Here is an 18,152-nt window from a genome sequence, read left to right on the forward strand (position 1 = left end):
GGGGAAATAAATGAGCCCACGCACTCCATTCTGCTGCTAAGCTTTATGATTCTTTTTTACTTTTGAACCATGCCTCGCCATCGTGGTAGATTTGATGTGATTCACTTTTTATTCAGATAATTCTGGAGGCATCATTTCGTTTAGGCCTTCTATATTTTAGGAACTGCATTTGTAATTCATGTCGGGGATTTAGTGAAGGTGACACTCAACCGTATTTGTAGACTACTTCTGAGGAGAGATTCTGGGTCAAAACGTCCCTTTCCCCCTGTTATCTCCACCTTACTGCCTTTCCTTTGTACTTGCTCCCCTTTAGTCCTTTTCACGCTTTCCTCGTACTTCTTTGATATTTTCCTCTTTTGCTCATTCTTTATCTTGCTCTGTGTGGCTTTTTTTCCAAAGGACTTTTTTTTATCTGCTTCCACTTTATATTTCCCAAACCGGTAGAGCATTGTTTTCACCTGCAGTTTTAGAATAAGTCATTTTATCACAAATCCCTGTCTGCACCCCCAACATGCACACACACACACACACACACATGCTTTTTCTACCCAACTGTACTCGACATTTTTTCCACATATTTTGCCTACATGTAATATTGCCTTCGCAGCAGAGAGAAGGGATGTATTCTCTCTCACACACAAACACACACACACACACACACACACACACACACACACACACACACACATATATGCTGATTCTCTGTGCAAATAGGCATAAAAAAACCTCTCTTATGAAGGACAAATCCTGAGAGACAAGAGGTTCAATCTCTGTGTGGAAGTGAGAAGAGAGGAGCATTGAAGAGAGAGCACACACGCATATTTACATCCTTACCATCTCTTCCCTCACCCACTCTGACTGCCCCCCCCCTCTCTCTCTCTCTCTCTCTCTCTCTCTCTCTCTTTCCCTCACATGCACACACACACATGCACAGGCAGACCCCCCTCTCACACAGGAGTAGATAGAGAGCGGTGAAGAGCAGAAGGAGCTGGGTGGCAGGAGAGAGGCAGGAGGGCTGTTGTTGATTGAACAAAGCCAGGAAAGGAGTGCGCAGTCCTGGGGAGAAGAACAGCTGTGAAATGCCTCGAAGGGAGCCTGCCAGCAACTCCTGCAGAGACCTGAAGGTAAGCTTTGTGCACCGCTGATGGAGAAAAAACAGAGGAGGAAATGGGAGGGTTTTTTAAAGCCGCTGATGCACGGTTCAACCTTAGCTCCACGTTAAAGCTGCCTCCTCTCGATTTGTCTGTGGATGGCATCGCATGCTGTGATTGCATTATGTGTTTCATTGCACAGCCACGAATCCCATCTGGAGTGGCTTGCAAAATAATAAGTGTGCATTACTTGAAGGAAGAGCAACAACTATGAGAGTCGGATAGCTGGAAACAGGGAGATGAGGACAGATAGCACGAGAAGATGTGAGACAATGCCAGATACTTCATGAGCAGGAGAGCAGGAAAAGGAAAGTGATGATGGGGAAAGTGGCTGGATTACCCTCTTCCATCAGCTGCAGCCGTTATCATCACATCTCGCCTCATTCATCTTATGTCACTGCAGAGATACATATAGATCATCGCCGTGCATCTACTTGCCATCATGTCGGGGGCAGGCTAATCAAAAAGGCAATGGATTTCTCTGACGCAAGCAGAGAAAAGCCTGTCAACACTCCTGCTGTTTACTAGTGTGCTGCGCTGTAGTTCTCTCAGTGCAATGCAGGAGTTTTACAAGCGCAGCACCAGCAGCAGAAGGAGCAAACCTGGACTCATTGTGCATCTTTATGTGTGTTACTGTAAGCGTGTGTGTGGAGGAGGGGGCATCGTATACCACAAACACGCAGCACAGCATGTTGCAGTGCTTACACGTTGCTGTGCCTTCAATAAAAGCAGGAGATAAAGCGACGGATGCGATGTAGGGATGGCTGTTGGCAGGGTTTTCATGAATATTATCGGCTCCACCGAAGGCATTGAGTGAAAATAATATATATTGATTACTGTTGAAACACTCTGCTGAGGATTAGGACTGCTTGCTTTAATGTCTGATGGACACCACTATTTTCTCCTCAGTTCATCGCACTCTGCAGGACGCACATCTGGAGAGTTGTTGCTGTCAAACTTTGATGACAATGCAGTGGGCTTAGTAGCTACATTAATCAAGTGCAGTTTCCACAACGCTCCTGCCCTCACTGGTATTGTCTCTTCAGGGAATGTCAAGACAGCGTCAAGGCAGCGAGTGGACTCAATCATCAATTTTTTACATCTATTCTACAGCTCGATGTGGAGGAAAAATAAGTGCAAGCCATCTCTGCTCTCGTCATTAACCACATTTTTACATAATATGGTACATTTTCATCTCGAACCCATTGGAGCAAAAGGGAAAGCCCAGTCTCACAGAGAGATTTTTACTGGCATTGCAGCAAAATTTGTCCATTTGCTGCTTTTATGACTGTAATGTATACCACGACCCTGCTCGCAGCGGGTTGAACCGCAACTGGTTAAGAGTGGAGGGGGAAGTGTGAAACGCTGAGATGTAATGTTTTTTGATGGATGCTCTTTTGACCTTATTATCAGCGCATCATTGCAGCTGCAACTCAGCGCTGTGTACCTTGCTCCCCCTCCTGCTCGTTTATTATCCGTGTCCTGATCTCACTAACAAGTGGACAAAAGAGGGCAGAGGGCAGACCTAATGCTGCGCAGCATCTGAGGAGAGTCTCAAAAGACAAGACACTGTGAATAATTAATTGGATCTGTTTATTTAGTCAAGACTGCGTTTCTCTAGGGGATGTAGAGAGAGCTATGTTCTTCAAGCAGATCCACACTCTGTAATACCGCAGTGGTGCATTTGTGTCAAGAGCTTAGTCAGGCGTGATTTTTTTTTTTTGTATTTAGTGCCCTGAAAAATGTGTTTGCATGTCAGAGTACTGCATAAAAATACAGTATCTTTTTGTAGGTCTGCTGATAGACCGATGTGAAGATGCCTAATTTATGCAACACTACATATATACTGTATATATATTCTCCTTTTGTTTTACTTTGGATGCATCCCTCTTTGAAAAATAACTTTGTGTATAATTTAAAAGCCACAGCCTTTGCACTGTGTGAGCTGTATATTAATACAGTCCTCTTGGTATTTGCATGGAACAGATAAACAGCAGAATATTTAATACAGAATCTTGTCATCCCCCAAAAGAAAAATCACTTCATGGCCTCATAAATCTGTTACCGCTGCAAATTCAAGCTCCCGTCTCTACTGTATTTTAAAGAGTCACCTACAACATTTTTGTTCCAGATTTATGGTGCATCCCACTCACTGATTGGGCAACGACTTCACAATGCTCGTATTTCTCCCACGGCCCTGTCACACATAAAGCTGTAACAGTTAACATGGGGCCATTGCTCTGGTCTACATGCGGAATAAAACAAACCTTCACCTCCTGTTTGGCAAAGAGATGTTTCAGAGATCGCCTCCTATATAAACAAAAAGAGACATGAAAATGTATATACACATGCACACACCTTCAGAGTCTCCCGTCTTGGATAAGAGATAAGGGCAAGGTTTTTTTTTTTGGCAAAAACCAAGACAAGAAAAAGAAAAATGGCTGCTTGTTTCAGGTCACCTTGCTCTTCGCGTTTTTTTCAGCTCGTTCATACCTTTCAGGTGGTTTGGAAGGAATTTAATTTATTCAGCATAACTACGTGCTAACCAGAAGGTCTATAACACATTACAACAGTGGAAATGCATTCCAGTTATACATTCTATGTCCAGGTTAACTGGCTCCCAAGAATCTTCGAAATGGATTATGTTCTTATCTGTCAGCAGTGGGTTATGTGGAATGAAATGGACATTTCCCAATGTCTGCTGCTCCTGGCTTAGCCAGTGGGGCTAAACCAGTTGTTTTAATAAGGGAGGATCCCTCATACTATTTATGAGGACCCCTTTGTTAAGCATGGCAGACGATGGCAGAGGGTGGCAGAAATACATTGATGTCTTGTGTCCGACTGATAAGCATTCCGGTCAGGCCAGTTTAACTTGATCACATGAGAGTATATGTTATTGAGTTACAGGATCCCTGTATTCATACAATGGATCTTTTAAGTATCACCTGTCATACCTGCTGGGTGATTTGGATGTTTTTTTGTTTCTTAAAATATTTAAAAACTGACATCCACAGTCTCTGTAATTGGCCAGTAACAAATGCCCATGAATATGATTTAATTACATTGATGAACAGACACACTGGCAGCTCTGCCAAATGCACATTGCACACCTATTCACATTGAGCAAGGACAATTTAGCATCACATGCAATGCAAAAGGGACACATTCAGGTTATGCGTGCACTTCATTTTGAGCATTTGAGAAAAAAAGTGTTGTTGTTTATCACTGTAGCATCATTAAGATGTAGGAAGCAAACACATTCAGGTCTCCATCACATGAAGCATCAGCATCTATGAAGCGTGAGCATCGTTCACCCAGGGGAAGCACATCCCTGTAAGTGTGCAGCTCGTTAACACCGATAGAAGAGAGAAATCTAGGATGGTTAATAGGGGCTGTAAAGTGACAGCATGGGCTTTTTTTTATTTGACATGCTCCTTCTTTTAAAGATTTTTTTTTTTTAAATTAAATAGTTACTGAGCACTTTTTTCAACACCAACTTGCTTCACTTTTCTACAGCTATGAGGCTCATTCACACCATCATCTACTGCCGGCAAGGGAGTCTTAAGCCAACGTGTTCTCATTCCAAGTCGTCACACACTGACAAGTTATCAGACCCCTCGGAGCTCCTTTCTAACCCACTGGGTAGCCCAGGGCACAGTCAGGGTTAACACGCGGTTAATATTGTAAATTCAAACAAAAACACTTGCTTAGGTTTCGGCAACAAAACAACTTTACTTGGTTTTATGAAAAACATCATGGCTGAGCTTAAAATAAGTTTAAAGAAATCTAATATAAGTATGGAAAACACGTCACAAACATCACTGTAAATATCTCAACAAATCTCTGGAACACAAACACTGGTCTCCTTGTCCTGTGAGGGTTTTTTGGTCTTTATACTACGTTATCACACCCATGGGTAGTCCTTGAAAAGTTACTTGAAAGCCAGGTTTGTCTCATACTGATGCTAAAGGGTGACCTTTGCATTGGTATCAGACACTGAGGGGTGTGACAAAGCATCAGTATCTGACACCTTGGTGATGAGAATGGGCTGTTTAATCTCAGGACTAAAGCACACCTTGTCAGAAAATGCACTGAGCATAGTTTGTGTCTCCGTGCAGCTCTATGGGGTTGCAATACTTTCACTCTGTCTTGGTATGTGATGCCTATAAAGAAGGAAGCTCCTCCAAGGGACAAGCACGGGGACACAGTGAAGCATGTCTGGAATTGCAATCAAGACCATTTGACCTTTGGCTCCTGCAGCAGCCCCGAAGCCCCGCAGCCCCGCCCCGCTCAAGGCCTCACATCCTGTCATCCTCCTCTGCTCTCCTGTCCTCTACAGTGAGGTGAGGCAGAGGATTAATGAACCACATGATTTGCATAAGGGGATCAATTAGCAGACTAGTTTGTTATAATATTATTGTAAAATCGTATATTTAATGCTGAGCACCGGTTGTCATCCTCAACTCCACATACATCCCTCTCATTGTAATTTGTTCTTTTATTCATCGTTGCCCTATGAGACAGAGAAGTGTCATAGAATCTGGGATCTAAGGCAGTAATTCACATCAAGAGCCTGACAGAAATGCCTGATAGGAAGAAGAAACAGGGTGTTGGGGAGCATGCCCAGCCACCCAACCTCACACATCCCATGTCTCTCCCTCTGTCTCTTTCCATCACATCTCTCGTTCACCAGGCCAGCGTGGTTGAAGAGGGTGTTATTTGGCTCCGGTAGGTGTTGGGTTTTTATCCCATCCAAGCTCCACTCAGCAGCAATGTGAAATCTTAGCTGTCAAAGAAAAGAAAAAAACAAATTTTAGTAGAGTAACAAGGCAGATTTGAAACGTGCGACAACAAAATAGCTATTCTTGTCTTAAACAACTTTACTTTTTTTTAAAAGAGGTTGTGCAAAATGTACTGTAAGGAGGAGACTGAATGCGGGACAGCAAGAGACAAAGAGAGATGAGAGACAAAGAGAGAGAGAGAGAGAGAGAGAGAGAGAGAGAGAGAGAGAGAGAGAGAGAGACATATCATTAGGGAAATTGTTTCTCCAGTGTGAGTCGAACGTCTCGGTGCAGCAGTGTCACTCCAGAGAAGGTCATCCATGAGAAGGACACAACTGGATACACTCAGCTCACTATCGGGCATAATGGGAAAATGGGAGGGAGTGGTGTTATGAAGGTTGTGTGTGTGTGTACGTGTGTGCGTGTGTGTTTACCGGGCCTGGAGCCAAACTAGCTGGGGACGTTTTTAGTCATTTGACCCGTATGACCTCAAAGTGTCATAAGTGAGCAGAGAGAGGGATGAAGCCATGTTATTTCATGGGCCGATCTTAGCCCGGAACATAATCACGACAGGCCCGGTAACCCTGACTCTTTGCTTTCACTCAAGGGGAGGAGTGACGGAGTCAAGGAAATAGAAAAGTTCTAATGCTTCCGTGGCTAAGGAGCAGAGACAGCAGATAAGCTGGAACGACTGTGCAAGTGTAGATATCAATCGGATGCAGTGATTCAGAAAATATAGTTGCTGTTTCAACACTCTTAAAAGCTCTGCTCTGCTGCAACCTTTGTCTTTTTTTGTCCTTCCTCTTTTCCTCTCCCCCTTTTGTTCTTTTTTGCCTATTTTTTTCCGTCTCTCCCGTGTCAGCGCTGTATTTGATGAACCAACAGAAAACTGCAAGCTTCAACCTCAAAATCTATGGATGAGTGCCCACCAATAGTCAAATTTGTAATATAAACTCAGGCATCCTGCTGAGTTTGCAACATCTGTCATTTTTAACGCTGTCATGCCCAAAGGCGATGCTTTGACAGGAACCAAAAAGAGGAACAGCAGAAACATAAGCACTAGTGTCAGGCCAGAGCCTGGTCTAAGGTTACTGAAATGCATGTTAGACATACGTATATAAAAACAATATTGCAGATTTTTGTTATTCCTGACATGAGGCAGCATTCTCAGGGTTCCGGATTTGCAAAACAAGCATGTCTGTCCAGATTTTATGCAACAAATAGTGTTCCTCCACAGACGAGAAAAATTAAATTGATTGCCTCCATAAAATGGGAATAAAAAAGTGATTCACAGAATAAAACTGTTTACAATTATGTTGATCAAGTGATAATTATAATTCAGGTAATTATTCTGTTGCAGGGGCTTCATTGGAGCGGTGATTGGTATTGATAAAATCCCTCTCTTGGCTCAGATCCAAGCCAGTTCTTAACTTTCAGAACGACACACACAGCTGACAACACAAGTTTCTAAAGTTCCCAAAATGTAGAAAATGTAATCATGAAGCAAGTACTATTCAGTACAATACAGTTCCTAGGGAAAATGATAGAGCTTGCCACAGGTTAGAAGGAAAAGAGACACACTTTACTGTGCTCTGTGTGGATTATTGTTTACAGCGTGCAGCGTCAGCAAATAAGGAAAATATATGTCCTGTAGATATCCCTTAGGAAGCAGGTTCCCTGGTTTACTAGTACCCTTCGGCTTTAAGCACAACAGATGAGTGCTCTTGTTATCAGGACACAAACGCAATTCAGCCAAAGCATTCTGTCACTCTCCCGGTAACAAGATAAATACTTGTTACCCTCTTAAAGCGCTAAGATAAAAAAAACCAGGCTGGTGTCCATGTTTCCAACACCTCTCATTTGGGCTTGTTGAGTCTGCTGCAGCTAACAGACACCACAATCACCGCCTAGCTGAAAATACACACAGGTCTGGAGTTCACAAATCTCCAGGGAGACATGTTTAATTCATGAAACCTAAAATGAGTCAGAAAGTGAGACTGGCAACCCTTTTAATGTATTCAGCAAGGTTTTTCAGAAGCCTTGTGTGTGTGTGTGTGTGTGTGTGTGTGTGTCTCCCGTGCCTCTGCTGTCCGTCTGTCTGTCTTTTCCCTGCTCAAATGCCTGTCACGTCCCTCTGCCCTTTGCTTTGGACCATCAATGTCAACACTACGTTCCTGTGTGGATCTGATTTGTGACGTGGTCCTCTCACTTCTTTGCATTCCCTCCTCGCTTGTCAGCGATCAAATAGAGTAACATCAAAGACAGATGACGGAGAAATGTCAGATGTTGTTAAGGTCAGGAACCAGTGGCAAAAGTAATTTACCCATGTTCTTTTGCTTGGCTGGTTACAAGGAACTGTGTATCCCTTGTTCTTTTGGTAAATTAAAAGTAGTCGATTTCTAAACGACACCCAGGGGCTCTATGAGTTAATTGCCTTTTGTGGGGCTCCAAAGGTGTTGTAAGATTACTGCTAAAATTAGGGCTTTATCTGAGGTTCGACCCACACACTCACACCTCCCACTCCCCTCTCTAACTACAGCAGTGGCTGTTATTAAATCCCACATCAGTCAGCAGACATTCAAAGTGTTCCTTTCCTACTTCTCCTGTCACTTTGGACCCTTCACAACAGATGTTTAAAAATACCTGTTTCGGGAGCAGAGAAAGACTCTTTAAAATCACATCACATGTCAGCACATCACCTCGTCGCGCCAGTGGAGCTAAAAACAACCACAAATATAATACGTACGCTCATTTTATATTAGATTGAATGTAAAGTACAAGGGGAGACTGAATTTTCTGACAGTAAGTATTTATTTGTCGGTCTCCAGCTGATTAAGAAAGTAATGCCTCTGATGTGAAGTTTGGTGTGGCCGTGGCAGAGCAGCGTGAGAGCAGAGTGTTTATAGAGAGTTGTGTATCTGTATGTGTGTGTGTGTGTGTGCGCGCGTGTCTGCATGTGGGCACATTTAGACGAAGCAACTGGCGATGCTGGCAATGACGAGCCTTCTCTTTTGGAAAATGACACTGTTAGAAACACTGCAGCTGAGCCTGCTTCATTGTATTGGCAAATTAGCCGACAGTGGACACTGGATCATCTCCCATGTGATGTTAACAGCTAATCCCTTACTTAGGCCTTCCAGCAGTGAAAATGCTGCTATTTTATCATCCTATATTCTTTTTGTATTTGTATATGTTTTATTGGGAACATACACAACAATGGCTGTTATTTTTCTCTTACAGTTGATCATAGTTGTAGGCCTACTGTGCACTTAATTAACAGGATTAACTGGCTTTTCTGGTTATGAGTTTTTCATCATATGTGAGATTTGAGTCTGATGAACTTCAAATATGAGTTACTATATTAACATGCATGTGTTAGGTTAGGTTTAGGGTTAGTTCGAGTTTTTTTGGTCTTTCAGTATGGATACATATTGACACCACGGAAACAATGTCAATGGAAAGTTAATTAGGATCCTTTGTTTTGGACACACTCTTTAAACGCATTCATCCGAATATGCAACACTCAGAGCTAGTGACGTACTATAAACAGTGAGAAAGATTACTTTCCATATTCTACTGGGATGGGAGGTGGACGCAAACACAAGACTTTCAACCGGGAGGCCAGTGTTTGATCCCAAAGTGTTGTTGGGTTATGGTGAAGTTACGTTCATGATGTGTTTACGTTTCTTCCTTAGTTTACGTTGTTATTTTAGGCCCAACTATGATGATGGTGGTAGTGCACTGAGGTCATGGTTATTTCACGTATTTCTGTGAGATCATAATGGTCATTAATGGTTGTTCATGTGCCGTATTCATCAGTACACCAACCCTGTCTCCCAAAACCTGTATGTAGACTAGAATACAAATTATTTATTTTCTTTGGTTCCTGGAAGTGCTACTTTTTTGTACTGTATGCAAGTTATCACATCCTCAGTCCCATTTGTGGTTAGCTCTAGGCAACGAAAGCGCACTTCCTGACTTGCTGTGAATGCTAAACACGGGTGAATTTAGTCGTGATAATGTTTTTGAGGGAAATACCATCAACACAGACCTCAACATTATTGTTGTGAGAGAGCTGTACTGTAGCCCCAGCAGCCATTAATCTTCAGATTTAATTGTCTTGCATGTGATTATCATTCATAAGGTCATGCTTTTTTGCATTGTGGGGATTTTAATGATTTTCAATATTTATTAAAAGACTACGATCTCAAGCAGCACCCATTTTTTTGTGAATCTTTTATTCTCAAGGGCTTCCAGCCAGTTCCCTGTACAGTATATACCAGTATAACAAACCTTCACATAGACTATTTAGACAAATTATACATCCAATAAAAATGTAAACATTTTATTTTGTTTAAGATTTGACATTTTAAAGCCTAAAGTTCAAACGGCCCCCATGGAGTTATGTGAATCACTAATTACACCGGCTGGCAAATATCAGAATCACAATCAGAATCAGAATCAGAACCGTTTATTGCCATGGTATGTTGAACATACAAGGAATTTGACATGAATATTGACATATTGACAAATTGGAGCAATTGAAATGATATGCCTGAGGCAGTTGCACTATACATCAACACATTGTTAGTGAGCTGTAATGTATGTACTTTTCTAAGAGGATGAGTAATTCAGATAGTTGAGGGTTGAAAGGCCAATGAATCAAGCTTGTAAACATGTCTGCTCTGAGGGTACTGTAGTTTTGATCTTTCCTCTCGGTGGTATGGGTATATTATAATGTTAGTTATCAATCAACTGAAGCTCAATGTGCTGCTGAAGGGTCTAACAAAATGACCATGTTTGTTTTAGAGCCGAAATTCAATTGACTATCGCACGGCCTTATGTCTTACAGGTTTTGAGCTTCAGCTGAGGATGGCAGGAGATTCTCGAATCCTCATGGACCACAACATGGAGATAGGAGTCACACCTGCACAGGTAAAGATTCACATCCACTACTGGTCAAACACTGCACTGATCACTACGATTTCCTCACAGCAGGGACAGACGATGTGAGAGAGAGGCGTCATGCTGATGGGGGCTCATAGAGCGAGCAGAGGACAAAAAGGAGATGGAGAAGATCTAGAGAGACGTGAATGATTAGTACGAGGACAGAGCGAAGTGTGTGAGAAAGGAAACCAGACTGATTGCTTCCCATTAATTGATTAGTTGATTGCTTTATAGATTAAATAAACAGTACAGGTTATAGATCAAGTTCCATAAAGTGTAACATAACCTGTTTCTTTAGTTCACATAAATATATAGCTGAGTTGGCTTGGCAGTGGAGGTAAAGAAATAAGGAAGAGACACCCCACCCACTCCCATTAACGGATGGTGGAGTGGCACTGGTTATCGGTCCTGATTCCCCAGCTGATTGGAACTTATGCTGTCTACCCAAGCGCAGCCACAAAGACTCAAAGAGAGAAAACAACCACCATTTACTCCTGCCACGAAAAGAGTACTAATGAATTTATTTATCGACCATCACCCTCACGGACCGTATTGACTACAAAGGCCAAAGATTAGGTGACATTCCTGGTGACAGCTTCATCCATCACTAAATTAGTCCAACCCCAAAGTGTGGAAATGAATGGGCCTATTTTAGCTGTCTTTTAAAATGAAGTAGTGATTAAAAACTATTTAAAAGACAACAATTGTGTACATTAACTGATGTTGTCAGTGAAAAGTGTCACTCTAAGAAATGGTGGACTGACTGTGTTCTGAATCTATAACTGATCCACTATCCCTGAGCACAGTTGGTAAAAAGGGAGCCCATTGACATCTAGTGAATGCCTTGTCATCAAGCTACTAATTGCGATGCCATTCAATGAGCATTGTCTTTCAATTCTCCTTTGTCACAACGTTCCTTAAACAGGGATCACTTCAAATCAATATCTGAAAACTCAATACTGCACATGCAGGCCGGACCTGGTGTGCATGTGCACAGGACTGCAGCGAAACAGCACATGTCATTAACAAGAAACCATCCTGAATAAAGCTGTCTGACAGATTTTATTGTCCAGGCCCTGCGATCAAATGCACCAAAGGGTATTCTAGTACCTTAGATGTCCATCCCCAGCTGAACTGGGAGAGTGATCGTCTATGTGATAGAGCAGAGGAGCAGTCACTGTAACCACAATAGGACGTAACTTGTCTGGTGATGTGAGCATGACTCTAGAGAGAGATGGATCCCAGGTGTCCTCTTCGAAGCGAGAGATTCAGAGGGCACGGGAGCTGTTTTCTTGCCTCGACACAATGCATTTCAATTATCAACTCAGATTGGAAAGTGTCAGTGTACTGTCCTTGGTGTATTTGAAAGGTGCCCTGAAATTTGTCCTCCAGCATGTGTGTGTCGTCCTCTCTGTATGTATGCACGTCTCCAAAAAGAAGGACCAGCAACTGCCCCCTGCAGGACTACAATGCCACGCTGTGTGGTAGTATTTGTTTTTCATAAGCCTGAATGTTCTATATTCTAGAACATACAATATCAGAATCCTACATCTAGTGCAGGAAAGCTGGTTTCCAGATAAGCGCAATATGTGTGCCAAGGCATATGCCAATCTTTTTGAGGATGCCATAAGGGGCTATTGGGGGAGGATGGAGGATCTTTTCCTATCCAAGCCTGCCAATGTCCCATGGGGTGCAAGGGGAGGGACCACAGGGGACAGGGAGGGAGGCAGGGCACAGCTGTGGAGCCAGATCGCCTCGCTGGAGCTGGGCCAACATAGACAAAGACCTGGGCGTCCTTGTGTTCCTGTTGTGTCCTTACTCTCTCTTTCTCCCTCTATATGTGTGCATACACTGACACCTACAATGTCATTGTGGAGTAGCACAGAGCAGTGACTTTATAACGGTTGGTAATTGTATTTGCCTTCATGCCAGAAGAACAGAGCAGTGTGCTTTTGCACAGGCTGAAAGAAAATCTCATTAAAAAAGTTAACACCTACATCCTCCTGTACACACTCAATAAAGCTTTTGAGAAAATATTAATGAAAAGAAATCAGAAGAAAGTGTCTCCAGTAAAGTACACTCATGTGGAGAAAAACTTAAATTGTGACTGTTCTCTCTCCGTCTTTCTTTCTTTGCTTGCTTTCTTTCATTCTCCTCCTTCCCATTACTTCTCTCTTTCTCTTTCTCTTTCCTCCAGGTGAAGAAGCTTCCTAAACACTTGCGGGAGGCTCAGATCTCGACTGAGCGAACCCACCTGATTTCTGACCCGGCGAAGAAGCCACGTCAACGATATGTGCAGAAGGACGGCAAGTGCAACGTTCATCATGGAAACGTGCAAGAGACCTACCGATACCTCAGTGACTTGTTCACTACGCTGGTGGACCTACGCTGGCGTCTTAGTCTCTTCATTTTCACCTTGGTCTATATAGTCAACTGGCTTTTCTTTGGCTTTCTGTGGTGGCTGATAGCGCTAATCCGTGGGGATCTGGTGCATGCTGATGAGGAGGGCTGGACCCCTTGTGTGGAGAACCTCAACAGTTTTGTCTCAGCCTTCCTCTTCTCCATTGAAACAGAGACCACCATTGGGTACGGTTATCGTGTAATCACAGAAAAATGCCCTGAGGGTATTATTCTGCTTTTGGTGCAGGCCATCTTGGGTTCCATTGTTAACGCCATGATGGTGGGCTGCATGTTTGTCAAGATCTCACAGCCAAAGAACCGCGCCGAGACCCTCATGTTCTCGCACAATGCTGTCATATCGGTGCGAGACAACAAGATGTGCCTGATGTTTCGGGTGGGAGACCTGAGGAACTCTCACATTGTGGAGGCATCGATCCGAGCGAAGCTGATCCGCTCGCAGCAGACCAAGGAGGGGGAGTTCATCCCGCTCAACCAGACTGACATCAACATCGGCTTTGACACGGGAGATGACCGGCTTTTCCTGGTGTCGCCCCTGATCATCTCTCACGAGATCAACGAGAGGAGCCCCTTCTGGGAGATGACACTGACGCAAATGGAGAAGGAGGAGTTCGAGATTGTGGTTATCCTTGAGGGCATGGTCGAAGCCACAGGTATGAAGCAGTGGGGGGATGATAAGGGGAAGGGGGGAAAGGTGGAATGGGAGGACACATGGATGATGGGTGGACTAATAGTGAGAGGCAGAGATCGATGAAATAGTAGATGCAGGAAGTGTGCTGAGTGGGAGGTATGGGAAGATGGACAAATGGTTGGAAAGAGAGAAGAGGTTTACATGGAAAGATAAATGGCTTTACAGAGAGGAGGGGCAGTAGCAAGTACCTGTAAATGCTGCAGATTGCAAAAGACAAAATGGTCATGGGTGGAAAGACAGAGAGACTAACTCAATAGATAATAAACTCTCTAAGTGAGACATAAATAATATTAATGAATCTCTTGAAGTTTTAATGGAGATCTTAATATTTCAACAATTTCATAACAGCTGACAAATGTTTGGAGGAAGGTTGCAATTGTTTCCTTCATTCAACTGCAGTTGTTGTCTTCATTACCATACGATCTCTACATTTTTAAAATCATTTGTTGCTTCAACTGAGGCAGAAAGCTGATCACGTCCCAACTGCCTTGCAAATGTTCCTCTGTACTCACTGCAGCCAGCATCTCCACTGTTGCTACGTCAAGGTTATGTCTTTGATATTGTGTATTTCAAAATGAGGAAAGTGTAGCGACACTGCTGGTCCGTGTTTTGGGTAAAGGCCGTGTTTTGTACAACGTACAAAACATCAAGCTCTCTAGTGCGAGCAGGCATGGCTTTGCATGCATCTCAACATTTCTGCTCTATTTCATTTTGGATTTTTTATTTTTTTTACTTCCTCCAAAGCACCAGTAGTCATCATGCTTTCTGCTCATGCTGGCGGATACTTGACTCAGGCATTAAATCACATTTCGCTTCACCGGCAGAGACCATTGCATCATGCGAGGGCTATGTCGTCACCGTCCTTGACCGCTATTCACCAGACCAATCTGACCATCCAGTAGCCCTCCCCTACTTCCTTCCCCTGTTAACCTCAATGAGATTTGTTAAACAGGTCACAGAGCGTAAGCAGGGAAATTGTAGGATAGCTCAATGGAAAGTATTTCTTAACCCTTTTCATAGCTTTTGCCATAATAATATTAGTGTTCTAATTTTGTCTTCAGCTTTAACAAGTATGTATATAATAGATTGCATTTGACACACATGGTGAAATCAGGATGGTACTAACAAAAAAGACAAGACCCTGAACCAGTGGGGTTAGATTAGCCTGTAATAAGTGCTTTTCATTGATAATAATCGTGTCTCTTTAATTATGGTATAAAGGTCCTAAGGTTACAAACATTCAAATGTATGCCTGAGTTAGCACCCCCACATCTTATTTTAAAAGTGATACATTTGCTGTCCATGTAGCAATGAATGGGTGGCCAATGCTGTGGTATGCAAAACATATTTTCTTTATCTGATTCAACAGGAAAGAATATTAATATTGTTAAATCTCCAGGAGTAAAGCCAGGGGAGAGATCCAGTACAAACCTCATTTACTATTTTTTTTTGAAGTTGGAGAATAAACATTTATGGGTCATATGAAGCAAGTAATTATTTCATAAACTCAATCAAACGGAGAAAGATTAAAACCAGCATCTCATGATGTCCATGAATTGCACATACCCTGGAGTAAAAACTCACTATTAAACAAAAATATTTACCAAATCACGACGTGGATGCTTGAGTTTGGAAGTGACAGATAAGTGGGTGGAGAAATGGCATCATTTTCTCTTTAATGGCCGGCCATCGCTTGTTTTCTCTGACACATCTGTGGTTTCAAGCAGAATTGTGAGTCAGGGTCTGGAAATCGCTAACAGCATTTGTTTCCTGGGCACTCCCACAGCATTTTGGAATAAAAATGAAAACAAAAGGATGACTTGCTAAAAAACATTCTGCCATCCTACTTGATAACACAGTGTAACTGCTCTAATGAAAATATATAAATACGGACAACCTACAATACACTCAATAACATTCCCTCAGTTGATGAATGCAGAGCAGATACAAAATGTCACAACACTATAAAAATATGCAATCAGATCTCATATTCATAATAGTTATAATTTATCATGAAACTAGATGTACAAGCATGTTTATTTTTCCGAATATCAAAAGCAACCTAGTCTTGCATAGCCAGACCTATCTCCTCAGCGCTGTGTCAACACTAAAGAAAGATCTGGCTTCACACATTACCATTCCTCCATAGGGAAAAAACGATCTTCGCAATGGTTCCCCCGACAAATAGCCAATGGGATTTTCGATAATTGCAGAAGCGCTGTGGCAAACAAATCTTTTGTTTTGTTCAGCAAGACAAGTGATGATCATGTTTTTGAATGCACTCTGCAGAAGTAAAAGCTAATGTGAGGCTGGAAACGAACTACACCACGGTCGCATGAGCTGGAATATGCACAAGGTTGTAAAGAAGGACTTATCAGCGTGATGATGTTTTGTAGTATCATATAGCCATTTGTTAGCATTATTTTCTAAGACAGGTAAAAGCTTCAAATTTCACAAGAGTACAAGGGTACATGGTGACGAATTTAATGTATTTAACTCTTAACTCTTAAACGTAAACTTTATTTCAGCCATCTCACCAAAAACCTTTGACTTTGATACGAGGGAACAGAAGTGCAAAAATGCTAACTTAAGTCCTTCTTCCAAAGCGACTCCCCCAAAATTGTCATTATAAATGTAAACAGCGAACATGGCTATTGTTAGTATTCTGTCAAGCTAGCAGTTTGTACAAGACGAGCAAGGCAGAATACACGCAGGTAGGTAGCTCGTCTAATTGTAACATTTCGCAGAGAGTTTTCCAGAGCAATTGATTCATTGATTGCTGTCAGGATTTAATGAGAATTTCAACATAAAAATCCCAAATGTTTTTGAATAAGATTACCAACCCTATTTTGAAGTGAATAAATATTTTCCTTCTGGTAGTTTTTTTTGAAAATTCCAAGGAAAGTTTGCTGAAATTGAATTGTAATTTATTGGCAATTTCCACTCATTTAAAGTGTAATAAAAATACATCCTTAATAGGTTTGCTGAAATTGTCAATGGTTTCCTGTTCAAATTGAATATTGACATGATGTTATTTTACAGCACAGTTTTGGATAACATTAAAGGGAAAGTTAGCTCAATTTACATTATAATGTTAATAATGTTTAAACTCTCAAAAACTCTTGGTTTGCTGAAATTGTCAATGAAGGTCTGTTCAGGATGACCTCGACTTTGACCAGGAAAAAAACAAAACTCTAAAAGAACATACACCAATACACCAAATGCACCAAATGGTGCAGTAAAAAAATATTTGGGTGCAGGTAAAAAAAAAGTGTTGGCACATGTGATTTTAAAAGTTATATGCAAATTTTATCTTTTACAGAAAGCAAAACATATTTTTAATTTTACACAGATTTAATTTACCAATCCATCTGAACATTTTATTTCATAGTACAAATACAAGAATACCAAATAATGGAAAGCTTCAATTTATTAACAAGTGCAGTTTGGTGCCCAGTGGCTCTGTATATGCTATCATAAGAAATTTAGTTTTATCATCAGCAACCATCCCTTGTGTAAATATTTTAAGTGGTAAGGCATTTATTAGATGGAAAATCATCAGCAACTAAACTGCATTCTGTGTTATTATAGCTGTCTACAAATAGCCGAGGGATCCCTAGACCCAAGATGTTTATGCACCCTGCCAATTTATTTCCCATATCTTATCTTTGTTGGAGACTTCTTCTATAAAGTTAGTTAACTTACAGTTTCAAACACAAGATTATGCTGCAGTTTATTGTTACGTTTCTGGTACTTGTTCTGCTGTGCCGGAGGCCAGTCATGTGCGTTGGTGTTGCCGACAACAAACCTTGTTTTCATTACTGAAGTGTCTCTAAAGACAGCAGATTTTTTGTTGCTTTGTCCCCTCTTTTCTTGCAAATTATTTATATATTAAATAATGCCTGGTTTATGCCATCATGTTAATATGAAAATATACAGATACACTGTAAGTGCTGATAATCTGTTACCAATATATATTTATTTTAAAAGGAACACACTGTTGTTATTGATGCAGAGTGATTAAAACCAGGCCCAGCCAATGTCATAGTTGGAGAGCTACATTTCCATGAGTTTCAATCCCCTAGTTCTGGACCTGCAGTTCAAGCATATACTGTACATATATATATATATATATATATATATATATATATATATATATATATA

The 18,152-nt window shown here is 41.6% G+C and overlaps 1 protein-coding gene across 1 annotated transcript in view; it reads left to right on the forward strand.

Annotated features, from left to right (window-relative positions):
- Positions 1 to 926: 926 nt before the first annotated feature.
- The window catches only part of kcnj5 (potassium inwardly rectifying channel subfamily J member 5), a 25,974-nt gene continuing 8,748 nt past the window's right edge, over positions 927 to 18,152 (forward strand). Inside the window, exons 1-3 of the mRNA XM_031860838.1 lie at positions 927 to 1,124; positions 10,785 to 10,867; positions 13,077 to 13,950. Coding sequence (XP_031716698.1) covers positions 10,805 to 10,867; positions 13,077 to 13,950 — 937 coding nt within the window. The 5' untranslated portion in view covers positions 927 to 1,124; positions 10,785 to 10,804. The remainder of the gene's footprint in view (positions 1,125 to 10,784; positions 10,868 to 13,076; positions 13,951 to 18,152) is intronic.

Source organism: Anarrhichthys ocellatus, unplaced genomic scaffold, assembly GCF_004355925.1.
Source record: "Anarrhichthys ocellatus isolate YVR2014 unplaced genomic scaffold, GSC_Weel_1.0 scaffold24, whole genome shotgun sequence".
Lineage (NCBI taxonomy): Eukaryota > Metazoa > Chordata > Actinopteri > Perciformes > Anarhichadidae > Anarrhichthys > Anarrhichthys ocellatus.